We start from the raw sequence: 14,662 nt of genomic DNA, 5'->3' as shown, positions 1-14,662 counted from the left end.
GAAATTTGAAGCATTAATTGTTACAAAGATGAAATCATTCAGGGGTAGAAATGAAATTAATTTGAAAATTCAACTAGAAATAAGAATTTGTTATCAAAAGCACAATATTTAAAAGGTGACTGCTAAAAATCCAAGTCTCTGTGGTTTCATATCTTCTTGAAGTATTTTTATTGCAGTTTAAGGTATGGTATTGAATCATATCAATGTTTTTTGGAATGGGGTATTCGTTGGCTGCTAATCCCATCATCATATTTTCACCTTTTTCTTAGATGGAGCATCTTAGTAATTCTAATAGGTTGTGTACAAAGAAGCAAATTTGGACAGTTTAAATGGTGGCTTACATTTAAGCATATGGATGGTGTGGTAGGGATGTGCCTGGACCAGTTTGGGCACTGGCATTTGAATGGGATGGGGCAGGGACCAGGTCCTTTAAAAAGCAGGTAAGGTGACAGGGAGGAGAGGAAGTGTGTGCCGACACTGCACACGCTGCAACCGCATGCGGCCTTTTGAACAATGAGTGCCGCACCCAGAAAAGCAGTGGGACAGCGGAGGAGCAGGTAAAGACCTGCTTTTTAAAGGTTCCAATTTCCACCCCACCCGTGGCTGCCTGAGTCATTCGTGCACATCCTTAATGTGTGGGCTTCATCGAGTTTTTTGTCATGGTGCAGGCTCTGAGATTAGATTGAAAACACTGAGCCGGGTCTCACGATCAGTGAGACCCGGTTTCTGCAGCAGAGCGGGGAGGGAGCCCTGGGCGGCCGGATCAGCCACCCACACGATTGCCAGCTCCGTGACAGAACTGGCGGGGGCTGGAGAGCTTGGGGGCCGCGTGGCCCCCGGAAGCTCCAGTATGCCCTGAGCAAGCATGCAGGGCATACAGGGGAGACCCCCGGAGCTGGGAGGCGGCTTTTCGTCTCCCCTCCGAGGGTCTACTTGTGCGTAGCCGCATCGTGACTACTCACGATCGGGAAGCCCGGGTTTGTGAAGTGCTCGCTCCACAAACCCGTGCTTAGAGGAGGGCTACAAAAGTGGGCTAGCCGCTTGTAAGCCACCGGACTCGCCTGCGAGCCTGGTGGTTTACACAAGCAGCAAAAATAGGGCTAGGCTCTCCTTGCCCAATTTATACTGATCATGAGAATAGCCCCATTGTTTGTTACAGAGTCAATGGGACAGATTTTGTGGTTAAGGAGGTCACTGCTGGAGACTTGTCAATTCATAGTATTTGGTGGTGAAAAAATCTGATGGGTGGGGCAAGGAAACACAGCCGTGCCCTAACAGTGTTGTTTGGAAATGAGTGGATTTTATTTCAGGCAAACTTGATTCGAAGAACTAAGCATGTTTGGGATTGTGGCTTCAGCTTAAACATTTGGAGATATTCAGTTGAAGTCAATAGGGCTTGCTTCCAAGAAAACTTGTTTAGAAACGTAGGGCAATGTTTCTCAAACTTTTTTTGAATTGGGAGTCTTCCTTCTAAACTTGCACCACTTTCTGGGACAACCCAATCAATTTATTTGAATAAATGTGTGGAGAATGCAAGGACAAATTGATCTTAAATATTGCAGCATTTATTTGTTGCAATTTTATGCCACCCTTCCTCCACCTGGTCCCCACCCTTTAATACTTACACCTACCCTGTCAGGTAGGTTGCCTCATGGCTGAACAGGGACTAGAACTCTGTCTATCTAGTCCAAGTCCAACCTTCTGTCCACTGGCTCTCCTTCCTATTCTCCCTGTCACCTCAGTTCTCTTGACCAGCCATAGGGCCTGCCTGGTTCCTTTAAGCACTGATCTGAATTACCAGAATGACCAAAGCTCCATCCTCCAACTACTTCTTGGAGATTTCTTGCTTAGAAAGAGAGAGATGGGAGCCCTATCTTTGGACTGTCTTCCATTAGCTGTGGATCACTTATGAAGTCCCAGCATTTGTAGTTGTCTCCTAACCACTTCCACCACCAAGGGAATACTTACTCACAGTTTGAGAACATGAGGGCTAGCAGGTATCTGGGTTATACCCAGGACACTGGAATGACAGCATGTGGTAAAAATACATACAGAACTCTAAGATTAATTATGCAAGATCTTACTTTTAAAAAAATACCTCCTGTACATCTCTAGGCGGTATACAGAATTTAAAACAATATAAAAAAGTAAAAAGAGATGAAAATTCCACAAAGATCACAATAAAAACAATCTCATAAAACAAGTTATTAAAACACATTAGTTGATGTGTTCAGGATGAGATAAGACAATTGTTCCCCTGGTACTGTTGTGCTTGATAAAACCTAAAAGTAGAACCACTTGTCAAATTTTAGTTCTACTTTCCACCGAAGGGGCTGGGTGGAACTACACATTCCTGAAGTTATTGGAGCCCTTCCTTAATTGCTGTCATTGAAAATTCTCCTTATTCTGAGCCTTGACAGTGGCAGATGTGATGTGGTTCCCTTCAGGCAATTCAGTGTGGAAAGGGTTCCTTCTAGGTAGGAAGTTTGAAACTCATTGCTTTGTAAGATCAAAATAGTACACTCCATACCAGGCTCTTAGGGAGAGAAAAAGATATTTGAAATGGTAGGAAAAACATCTGTACTCTTTCAGGGTTTCATCAACAGGTCTGTTTGGACATTGGTAGGATTTGGGGCATATGCAGAATGGCTATGTTCTTGGAAGGGTGTAACTTTTTCAAGATGAAACTTCAGATCCCCAGATGAAAGACTTATTATAGGCTAGAGTGAAGACCAACATGTTTTAATGCTTCAGCCTGGCCTCCCAATACATTTAAATGTGTGGTGTTTAGTGGATTATGGTTAAGGGACTAGTTGGGGCAGGGGGAGGATTGATATTCCGGAGAAATGCTGCTGCCAAAATATAGTGGAAAAGGTATGTGGAATAATCTGGTTTGAATCTGAACTTAATTTCAGATCCCAGTTAAGAAATATCTTGATTTTAGTAACAATTCTGTACTTAATTTTAAAGCCACAAGGTCCCCTTTTTTATTTTATTTCTAAATGTAGTATATAGTCTGCAAACAATTATAGAAAGAATCTAGTTGCTTGGTGGCAGAGTATAAGGAATATTTTACTTGGAACAAAGAGTGCATTTTCCCAAGCACTGTCTGAGTGACACTGTTGAGTTCCAAATTACAAACTGGGTCATCCTTTAGGTTTTTGATTGCTGTTCTGTTTTACAAGAAGGAGGTCTGGATAAAAGTGACCAGTACTAATCCAGTTGATTTGAAATGAAAAGGCTGATCAAAAAGAATATCCAGTAGATGCTTAAGGAATACATCTATGAAAAGATATGTTATATACCCTAATCTAGATTTTGGCTGACATCTTCCATAACAGTGTGCTTGCACAGTGAACAAAGTTGCAGGGATTTCTGGAATTGTGCTATTGCACTCTAGTGCAAAAGTTCCCTCTAAAATATGAAACATGTCACAGGTTGCACACCTATTTCACAAGCACAAACCTGCTTGCACTAGTACAACAATAATCTGAAACACAAGCTCCAGACTTTGAGCAAGTAGCCCTGTATTAGTGCAACAGCCCTGTGAATTATCATAAAATGTACCCAAAACAGACTCTGCTGTCAATACCCAATATGTTTTGAGGAACAACCTACTTTTTGTTTCTTCCTGCTTTGGTGCTGCCTGTTTAGCTTTTGTAAAAGGAAAATCCACCAGTAATTTATTTCAGTGATCTCTACAAACCCATTCTAGTTTATGTTCCTCATTAGGTAATTCAAAGAGCAGCAGAGCAAAGGCTTACATAATTTGTAGGGTGTCCACCATTTTCATTGTTTCCACTTTGGATTCAAGTTAAAAAAAAAAAATTAGTGGCCCTTTTAGCTGGATTTGCTCAGTGAAGACACAACCTTCTTATTCTGGAGAGAGAGAGTGCTGATTTTAATAACACTACTCAACACTATTAAACAGCACTACTTAGAAGAATCAAAGCATGAATCATAAAGCCCTGACAGTTTATGAACAAATAACAGAAGAATTACAAGTGATGATAATCTGCTATAAATATACAAATGAACCCATGAAGAGTGGTATGTTGTATACTGTGTGTGTCATCTACCTCTGAGTTGTACTTTGGCATGTGGGGAGGTGTTCTTTCAAGAGTAGCAAAGACATGTTTCTACTGTGTTTTTATTTTTGGCAGACACTTGCAGGCTTACCTTTTCCAGGTGCGACATTGCACGTAGCCATATAGAAAATAAAATACAGTGGCACTTGTAATGTGTAAACTGTGGTTTTCCTTTAATCCCCCAAAATAAATAATATAGAGATAATGAAATACACTTGCATTTTCATGCCACTTGTCCTTCAGTGCCTCTTACATTCTTTATTCTTTGAACAAATTCTTAAGATTATCATAACTCAGATGCTGGCATTTTGTTCAGAAGCTTCTTAAGGATGACTCTCTTTCCGTATCTGTGTGAAAATCTAAAATTTTATAAATTGTTGCTTCAGTTGCAAAACAAACATTGTGAAGAATAAAACTTGACATACTTTTCTCTTGTATGTGTTTTTTTTCTTCCATGGAAACAGGCTTGGCAACTCCGATTCAGCCATCTTGTGGGTTACGGTGCCAAGTATTATTCCTACCTCATGTCTCGGGCTGTGGCATCCATGGTATGGAAACAGTGTTTTGTGCAGGATCCCTTCAGCAGGTACAGAAATGAAATGCTGGGCACTGTGGAAGCTTTCAAAGAGAAGGAAACAAAGTGCTTTGCAATTTCTAAGTGTCATGAAGCATTACATCCATACCACTGCTTGTTTTTATTTTGTTTGATAGCTATGATAGCATTTTCTTCACATGCAGCGTATAGCTGGTAGAAAAGGTTCTTTTTATAGGGACACAAAGCACATAATGTTTTCTACCTACCTGAGAGTTTAATGTATATGAGGACTGAGAAAACAGCAAACTGGAATTTCAGCTAGTATATGAACGCGCACAGCGTATGGTAGAGCAGGGATCTTCAGATGTTCACATCTGCTGAGGAATGAGGAGTTGTTATATTTTGTCCCACCCTTCCTCTAAAGACCTCAGGGTGGTGCATTTGGTTCTCTCCTCCCATCCTCTCCAACAATCTTGTGAAGTAGGTTGTGTTGAGATTGGGGAGATGCCCAAAGTCATCCAGTGAACTTAATGGCTGAGTGGAAATCTGAACCTGGGCCTAGTTCAACATTCTAACCCAGTGTTCTTCACTGTAAAGCCGGGGGGGGGCAGTGGTGGCCCCCATCAACCCTCAGTGTGGCCCCCTGACTTATTGTTTATTTGGCCAGTGTGACGCTTCAGCCAAAGTGGAATCCTCTCTACATTCCCCCTGGCACCATGCGGAGAAAACCATTTTTACCTCACAGTGCTGCGCTTTGCCCAGCAATGAGGTGGGAGGGACTTTTAAGGGAGCCCCTTTCAGCCCCTGCTCCAGCTTAGAAGATGTGCACAGATTGCTGAGAAATGTAGCCCTTTTCACCTAGAGCTGTTGAGAGGGATCCCTCTCTCTCAGAGAGCTCTCCCAGCAACAAGAAACGCATAGTTCTGTGCATAGGTCAGCTCAGTGGGAAATGGCGTTCATGCTAAAGGTTTTTTGCCAAAATGGCCCCCGCATGAAAAATAGTGAAGATCACTGTTCTGCCCATCGCACAACATTGGACAGCGTTGGATAGATAACCACAAGATGTCCTGCAGAGTCGTCAGTTTGCAACTCTGATGTCAGCTTTGCTTCCCCCTTTTCCTTTGTGTGCTGCAAAAAGAGACAGAGCTTGTGCCTATTGTTATCTTGTAGTATTCAGGAGCAGGGGTGGATTAAGCCTTTTGCCGCCCGTAGGCAGCCAAGAATTTGTCACCCCCACTGCCGCGGCAAGAGTGGCGTGTCAAGGGGAAAGCCTACCCTTTTTTCCGTAAAGACTGCCGCTATGTGGCAGGATGGGGACAGCGAAGGCCACACAGTGGCGGCTGTGGAGAGGCGGGGTGAGGGGAAGTTTCCCCCTTTTACTTTAAAACACTGCAGGATGGAGCTGAAGCAGCTGTAGCAGGGAGAGTGGTGGTGAGGCTGGGGAAAGTTCCCCCTTTTACCTTTAAAGCAAAAGCTGTCAGTTGCAGAACTCCCTATCGGTTATGAACATGGCAACATGACAGTGTTTAAAACCAAAACTGCTTGATTCTTATGTCAGAACTGGCCAATCTTTCCCCACTATCTATTTTAATGTGGTGAGGGGATGTTGTTATGAAATGTGAAATTCTAGTCTTTGTGTTTATATATTTTTTTAATGTAATAACATAAATCTGTTTTATCTCTCCTATTTAGCACAATGTTTTGTAAAACAGTATGGAAAAAATGAGCAATTCTGTTATATTGCCTCTCTTTCAAGCATAGCTGACCGTGATATAAATTGTACGGAGAGTGCCTTTCTGGGAGCAGGCTCTTTCTGGCAGCCGTTCTACAAGGAATCTGGCCCCTGCCCCCCTCCCAGGAAGACTTTGGTGGCAAGCGGGGGGGGGGATTGCTCTGGCCCCATCCCTCAGGCAGGGAAGGAGCAGCTGCAGGGGTCTGCTTCCTCCAGGAAAGAACCCTCTGCTCTGGCTGTCAGTTACCTGGGACTTCTGAAGCAAAGGGATGCACCTTCTGGCCTTTGCCATCAATCAGAGGGCTAAGGCTGTTACTCAGCTCTGTGTGTGTGTTGCAGATTTTCTTTGTTTTTAAGATTCCTATTACAGTCTATTGTGAGTTGCTTTGAGGACAGTTCAGTCAAAAGGCAGGATATAAATCTGGTTGTTCAGATGGCTGAAATAACAATACCCATCTCTTCCTCCAGGACAATGGGTGAACGTTATCGCAAACAAATGCTGGCACATGGTGGTGGGAAAGAACCCATGCTCATGGTTCAAGGTAATAAAAATATTGTCACCGTTTAATCCTCCTGGTTGGATTTATCCCACTGGACAAATACTGCTTCCTGAACTGAAAAGGCTACCCATAAAGGAAGCATACTTTTCAGTACACCTTTTTATTTTACATTTCAGATAGCATTTGCTAAAGGGAATTTACTAGGCAAATATGGCCATCTGGTGCTCACATTCAGGGATGAAGACAGAGGGAGAGCTTGAGGAGTAACTCCTCACTTAAATTTTTGTGAAGGAGAGAAAAGCCACTGTTGTGGGGGAAGATATGAATATTAGATGGTGGGGGAGGGGGAACTCCTCAAATGTTATGGGGGCGGGATCTGCACCCCTGCTGAAATTCTTTGTTATAGGTGGTTAGCAGCCATGATGATCAAAACCACAGAGGCCATGATGTGAGATGCTTTCAGATATTGGGGCTATTCCCACGATCAGGCAAAATCAGGCTAGGGGAACCTAGCTCGATTTTGCCTGATCGTGGGAGCCACCTGGCTCGCAGGCGAGCCCAGGGGCTCCCAGGCGGTTAACCCGCCCAAGTACCACTCCCCTAAAACCGGGTTTGCGGAGCAAGTGCTCCGCAAACCCGGATTTTTTTGTCATGAGTAGCCGTGGTACAGCTCCGCGCCAGGGCTACTCATGAGGAGACCCCCGGGGGGGGCAGAAAGCCGCCTTGCGGCTCCGGGGGTCTCTCCAGCATGCCCTGCACACTCGCGCAGGGCATGCTGGAGCTTCAGGGGGCCAATCGGCCCCTGCTCCCCCCAGCCTCCACCGCCTCCGTCACGGAGCCGGCAATCATGTGGGCAGCCGATCCGGCCGCCCAGGGCTCCTGCCCTGCTCGTGGGCTTAGCCCGCTCTCCCTGCTGAGCTCCTGAAACCGGGTCTCACTGATCGTGAGACCCGGATCATTGTATTTGGCCCCTGATGCTTTTTTAAAATTTTATTTATTTGTATACTGCCTTTCAGGCCAAATCTTCTAAAAGTGGTAAACACAAAACAAAATGATAAGGCTTTCTGCTACAGCTTCTACTGGTCCTTACATCTACAAGTCCAATGTAAATAACCCCCAGAATCAGGGGCGTAGCAAGGTTGGAGGGGGCCCAGAGACAAGATTTTAAAATGGGTCCCTCGCTGATATACACACACAAACACACTTCACAATATATCGTGCACGCACACTCGCATCCCCATTATGAGTACGGTGAATATCTAATTCACATTGAATCTAGTTTTTTTACTCTCTGCTCCTGCCGATCTCCAAGAGACTCCACATAATTCATAGGGGGTGCAACATGGGCGGGTGGGGAATCATGTGATGTGCCTCTGGGGGGCTCCTCAAGGCAGTGGGGCCCCAAGACGACTGCCTCCCCTTGCCTAATGGTAGTTACGCCCCTGCCCAGAATATTGCTACCAGGGAGAACCTGGCAGCAGTGACAGCAGGAGGAGTTGGGGCTCCTTTCCTCAGCCTGCAGGTGTAAGCCTGGCTCCAGTGGCCATTTCATCTTGCCTCACAGCCCTTGCTGCCGCAGAAGATGGCAACAGTCTTACCCTAGTGTGGATGCTGTGGCACATACTCACATTACCAAGAATGGCCTTTTCCCCAGTACTTGCCTACCTCACATCCTAGTTAGTATACGTATCTCAGAAAAATACCAGTGAATTTGTTTCACTTCCACACACTTTTTGTGTGGCCACCAGAACTACCACAGCCTTGCTGCCTGTTTTTCTCTTACTCCTCAGAGGACTTGTGCACATACTCATGACTCCAGTGGGGCCAAAAGATAGAATATAAATGGAAAAATAATATTCACAGTTGCTGCAGAGAGATGTTTGCTTGCAGAGGAAATGGAGTGTGGGAGTTGCTCCTGTATCTTATGCTGGTCTATGACCATAATAAAGGTGGGTGGGTGGGTGGGTGGGTGGGTGGGTGAGTGAGCTGGCCTTATAAACTCCTGAATATTGTAGTGCTCAGAGTTACTAGGTGTAACATAGGAAGCTGCCATATACTGAGTCAGACCATTGGTCTATCTAGCTCAGTATTGTCTTCACAGACTGGCAGTGGCTTCTCCAAGGTTGCAGGCAGGAATCTCGCTCATATTCAACCAGAGTGGACCCTGCTTAGCTAAGGGGACAAGTCACGCTTGCTACCACAAGACCAGCTCTCCTGCCACAATATTTAAGCGGGGATTCGAACTGGCAACTTTCTGCTTGTTAATCAAGCATTTCCCCACTGTGCTCTTCAGGTAGGCTATTCACTTAAAGTTTACATATCACTCTGGCGATATAATGGGTTTTTGTAAATGTTTTAACCTCAACTGTAAGCAGCAGTGAACACTAAATTAGTAAACCAAGTTAACGGAACTAGAATGATGATGATGTTTCAAAAGAGAAAGATGCTTTTTGTCACAGCCTTTGCAACATTCCAGTTGCAGGGGGCTGAGGGCAGTCATTTCCAGAAAGGGTGTGGTTAACCCTAGTGCTGTAATGTGGAAGGTGTAGGACTTCAAAAGAAGTGAGCTCTGCGATTGCCCTGGGCTTGGGAGAGACAGAGTTGGAATTAGAGTCTGACTATGCTTATAAAATAAATTCATAGCTTTAAAATCAGCAGCTGTCTTTTTTTAGATCTCTTTTGGAGCTCAGAGCTGTGTCTTCTGCATGTATCATATTTTAGACTTCCTAGTCCACAAGGGACTATTATAGTTATGACAGCCACTCTCTCCATGGCTTTTCAAACAACGGGAACATTGCCTGGGAGGGTGTGGGCTTTTGCTTGTCTGGTGGATCTTGGATTCAGTACAACCTTTTCTCCATTTTTGTCTGATGAAAATCCCCAGCTCTTGTGGTTGCAGTTGTGTAAGTGTGGCCACAATGTGGGCGGCTCTTTACTCTCAGCCTTTCTGTGGAGGCAGTGATGGGGTGTTTTCATGTCATTTCAATCCTTGGAAAGACTAAAAGGAAGTTGGAGGGACCTTTTGGATTAGAAAAAAGAGCTCCATGTGGCCAAAGGCTTAACAGAGAGTGAAGAAAAGAGGAATCTGGCATCATCTCATACTGTGAAAGAGTTGGCAATGGTAAACCCCTCCTGTATTCTACCAAAGACAACCACAGGGCTCTGTGGTCAACCGACAGCACACTTTACTTTACTGGAATTTGGTTTGATGCAGGCATAAGACTAAAGTAGAGAGAGATGCAGTGGTACAATCTGCAGAAGTTGTACTTGACATCTCAATGCCTTTTATTTCAAGGCTAGAAATTGTAGTGTGGGTTCTACTCTTTATGGGTTTGAGCTTGGGGGTTGTATCTGAACTCGGCTCCTCTGCCTCATTGGCTCTCAGTTCCTTTACTGACATTTGCCATTTAGCTTGTCCAAAGGCTGGTCCTCCAGAAGACCAGGACTTGCAGCCAGAGTGCCTGCTGCCTGCAGGCTAACACTTGAGCGGAACAACTTCGGGGACGGGATCAGATGTTTTAATCTCCCCTCTACCCCCCCCCCACCCAAGCGCCCTCGGCATATGCTAGCCTGTTTTTCTAAATGCCTGGCCTGGCCTCCAGACTATTGTGCTAGTGCAAGGATGTGGCACCAAGCAGTTCCACAAAGGCAGGAGCTATTTCAGGCTTGTGTTACACTTACGCAAGATGTAGTGGAACCTCTGACACATAGTGGTGTGGTGGCCATACCAGCTGTGGAACTGTACACAGCACCACAATGTTGCAATGTTGCTCTGCAGACTTCTTATGGGTGCACAGCTTCTCTTGATGTAATAGTACAACACTAGTCTGGATGTCAGCCAGGATTTTGGAGGCAATATGTTTTAATGCTGTGCTTGGTAGCATTGGGCTGTGAGATACTCTAGCTCTTCCGTACAGGCATATCTGAGTAAATTCTGCTCAGAAATGTAAGTTGTGTCTTGTAGACCAAATGGCAATGTCTCCGTATCATCTACACTTGTGAAATTCTATACTTTTACAATAAGTTTCCATTTAATACTTGGGGATTATGTCTAAAGGGTAATTACTACTAAAAAGCAGATGCGGTCAGCTGGCTTCTGTAAAATCCCATGGTGGTTCTTTTCTTCATGGCAGCTTATCTCTGTTTTGGAAAAATAAGTTTCCTTGTGTCTCACCTCATTAGGTAGACATCTGCATACATCATACATCTTCTAACATTTTAATCAACTCATTCGGTAAAGGGAAAGTAAGTCACATGGCAAAATGTTCTGAATGCCTCTGATACCACTTTGATGATGAAAATATTATTTGACTAAATTTTAATTGTGTTCTTTAGATTTTTTTTAATTTGCACCATTCATCAACTATCTTTATAGGCATTCTTGTTGTCACTTGCAAGACACATATTTTCAATTTAATTAAAACCATGATGTGCTGAGATCTTAGCAAGAAACTTTTCTAGTAACTGTTTCAGATTGCCTCAAGATCTGGACTCTTCCTAGTTGGAAGGGGGGTTTTTTGGTAGGGGACATGGAACTATTGTGTTTGGCAGTGACCGTACATGCAAAAATACCTAATCAAACCAGTTGGCTCTTGTGGAAACTTATTAATGGGTGCAGTGGAAGATTTCACTTTTTCTATGTAACAAATATTATTCCCATGGAAACCAAATAGTCTAAGGTATGCAGGAATATCAAGTGATTATGCTAGGTATTCCTACAGTAAAGGGTATAAGCAGGGTTATATTTATATTGGCACTTCTGACAGAATGATTCACTTTAAAGAAGAGCAAAGTTTACATAAACAGTTTTCTTTTTCCAGTGCAATGTGGCACTGGAAATTTCCTAATTTAACATTTTAAATACTAACAACATAAAGATACACACTTGTGCATGTCAGACTGTATTCTTTCATCTATGGAAAAGAGAATAATGTTTCCATACTTATATTTTAAAAATTGAATGTATGGAATAAATCATCAGTGACTGTTGTAAAGCTACAAAGATTAGAGCGCTCTTACAAAATACCTTCTTATAGCAGATGGACAACCAGATTAATCACATTCATAAGAGGTGGCTATTTTCTGTTAAGTAAATTTTAGAAATAGTTCTTCCAGTGATTTACATTTAATTATATCTAGAAAAATCAGTGTCAACATATCTCAGCTTAGCAAAATTTGAGAATGATGACGTCTGTCTTGTACTCCATGAGTTAGCTAGACTTGGATTATACATCTCCCCAAGTGTTGAAAGTGTCTGGATAAAAATAAAAGGGGAGAGAAATCAAAGCCACTAGCTGGGCCGGGCACAGAGCATCTACGCCACTCGTTTGTCGCCTGTCGCTGTGGGGCCTCCCCCGGCTGTTGCCGTTTTGTTTCCCGCCCAGTGCCACCTCTTCCACCCGCCGCCTCCTTCCCCCGCCCACCCACCACCACCCCCCTTCCCCCGCAGATGAAGTTTGGGATCTATAATTTACTTTAGCCCTTCAGTACAGATCTCAATTTATTTGATATATGATAAAATAATCCAAGATTGGGGGGTTTGGATGTCACAACCAATCTGGGTTTATCCCACAACCTAGGTGGGAGGAGGACATTCACAAGGGCGGCGGGGGGGGGGGGGGGAATCATGTATTCCCAAGGCTCAGAGATGTTTTATGGAGTCTGGCTTTAACCAGGGTTCTGTTTAGCATCTGAGCCAGCCCACTTTTCTAGGATTTATGCCCAGTTTTGTGTCCTTAGAATTCTCTCTTTTAAAAGAAAAAGAAAGAAAAATATAGAAAAAGGTGGAATTTCTCTAAGAGAACAATGTTCCTTTTTCATACTCAGGGGAGTGGTAAAATGCTGATTGATCATATGGCAGAGATTTGTGAAATCCATTTTAGAGTAGCTCATTGTAGCAACAATGACATCAATGCAGGCAGGGCTACCTGCCAGAGAGCAGTTGTCGTGCTCAAGACATTCATTCTGCCCCGACCTTGTGTTCTTTTTCTTTAGGTATGCTTCAGAAGTGCCCATCAGTTGAAGACTTTGTAGATGCCCTTGTTTCGGACTTGGATCAGGACTTTGAAACATTCTTCATGGATTCCGAATAATACAGAAGAAAAATGTTCTGATGGGTTTTTTTTTTTACATGTGTTATCAACAATGTACATAGAGCTGCTGTGGATATCACTGCAGGATTTCAAGCATTTTAAGTGCTTGAGAAAATGTTTTGTGTAAAATAAATGGTTTACCTGGAAAGAAAAAGTGTTTTTGCATTAGGAAAAATTATGGGTCAGTCTTTGCAATTGGCATGTATTGCGCAAACCATGCACAGACATTTGAAAGTGTATGCCTGCAGTAATATGTGGTTATATCATCAGTCTATTATTTCTCTTTACCCATGATTTCAAAAGAATAAAAAGCAAATATTTATACATGGGAAATGAAGAGCATTTTAGACTAGGGTTGCCTATTGGCCAAATATTTATAAATGGGAAGTGAAGAGCATTTTAGACTAGGGTTGCTAATTGGCCAGGAAAACAAACCCATCCTGGCCTACTCCTAAGCCTTTAAAAGCAGCTTGATATGCAGAAATCAGCCAGTGAAGCTTTTTGCAACATAAAGAAAAGCATTTCCTGTCACTTGATAATGAGCCTTTTCACACTATCTTATGGGGGTGGCTTGGGGTGTGGGTGGGTGGGTTTGAAGAGCTCCTACCCTGATAGCCACAGCTGAGCAGAATATCTGTTTGAATCTGCAAACTCAACACACAGATGATCCAGAGAGCAGTGGTCTCCATTACTGAAAATGGGAACGGGGTCCTCAGAGGATCGAAAGAGCTATCCCAACATGCATTGCGCTGCCAGGAGACCAATTGGCATCCCTCATTACATCATTAGCATTCCCCTGATTGGCCACGAAGGGGCAGGAGGCAGAACCAGCCCTACTGAAAGCACTGCAAGCAAAGGCCCCTGTAGCCACAGCACTCTATTACAATAATGTCTGCTGCTTCCTGAGACCTACTACCAAAGGCCAATGCACTCAGATGACCAAACATTGTGTAGGAGTGTTCATTTTTCCTACCTGGATAAAGAGCAGGGTGGAGGATCGGAGTTACCCAGATTTGAGTGAGCTGGATTGGAGGGATTTCTGTGGGCTCGCATGACCGTGAATCCCTGCATATACTGCTTCTACCCTCTTCTTCATGACCATGTGAATGGGCTCAATGTCTTTGCATTAAATGGCTATTAAAGGCTGGTGAGTAGGGGTCAGTTTAAAAAAACAAACAAACTCTATTGTAAATTAATATACTTCAATATTCACTCCCCAACAAGTTGTAATGTTGAAAAAGCATCTAGTTATATTAACCCTTCAGCTCTACAATAATTTTCATGCATTTTTTCAAGAAATATCTTTTTCATAAATCAAGCTTTTCATTTACACTAACATGCATCTTTGCGAGGACATGCCTCTGTCCTATTTCCTCAGAAACTCACTTCCTAATTCTTCTCCTCATCACACTATTATGGTTCCATCAGTTTTTCATGCACTCAGCACACAGTGCAGCTATTGAGGCGGGTCTCACGATCACAGAGACCCGCCTCCATAGGGTCTGCAGGGAGAGTGGGCTAAGCCCGCTCTCCCCGCAGACGAGCAGGGCGGCAGCCCTGGGTGGCCAGATCAGCCACACACACAACTGCCGGCTCTGTGAGCTGGTGAGGACTGGGAGGATCGGGGGCCGAGCTCCAGTATGCCCTGCGCGAGTTCGCAGGGCATACTGGAGAGACCCCCGAGCTGGGAGGCTGCTTTTAAGCCTCCCGGTTGG

General features: G+C 43.9%; 1 protein-coding gene across 1 annotated transcript in view; it reads left to right on the top strand.

Annotated features, from left to right (window-relative positions):
- Window positions 1-13,101, top strand: part of MIPEP (mitochondrial intermediate peptidase) — a 110,384-nt gene extending 97,283 nt beyond the window's left edge. Inside the window, exons 17-19 of the mRNA XM_053312457.1 lie at window positions 4,553-4,674; window positions 6,824-6,897; window positions 12,850-13,101. Coding sequence (XP_053168432.1) covers window positions 4,553-4,674; window positions 6,824-6,897; window positions 12,850-12,947 — 294 coding nt within the window. The 3' untranslated portion in view covers window positions 12,948-13,101. The remainder of the gene's footprint in view (window positions 1-4,552; window positions 4,675-6,823; window positions 6,898-12,849) is intronic.
- The last annotated feature ends 1,561 nt before the right edge of the window (window positions 13,102-14,662 follow it).

Source organism: Hemicordylus capensis, chromosome 3 (assembly GCF_027244095.1).
Source record: "Hemicordylus capensis ecotype Gifberg chromosome 3, rHemCap1.1.pri, whole genome shotgun sequence".
In the NCBI taxonomy this organism is placed as follows: Eukaryota; Metazoa; Chordata; class Lepidosauria; order Squamata; family Cordylidae; genus Hemicordylus; species Hemicordylus capensis.
Note: the sequence above shows the minus strand (reverse complement) of the source record. Positions and strands in the feature narration are given on the sequence as shown.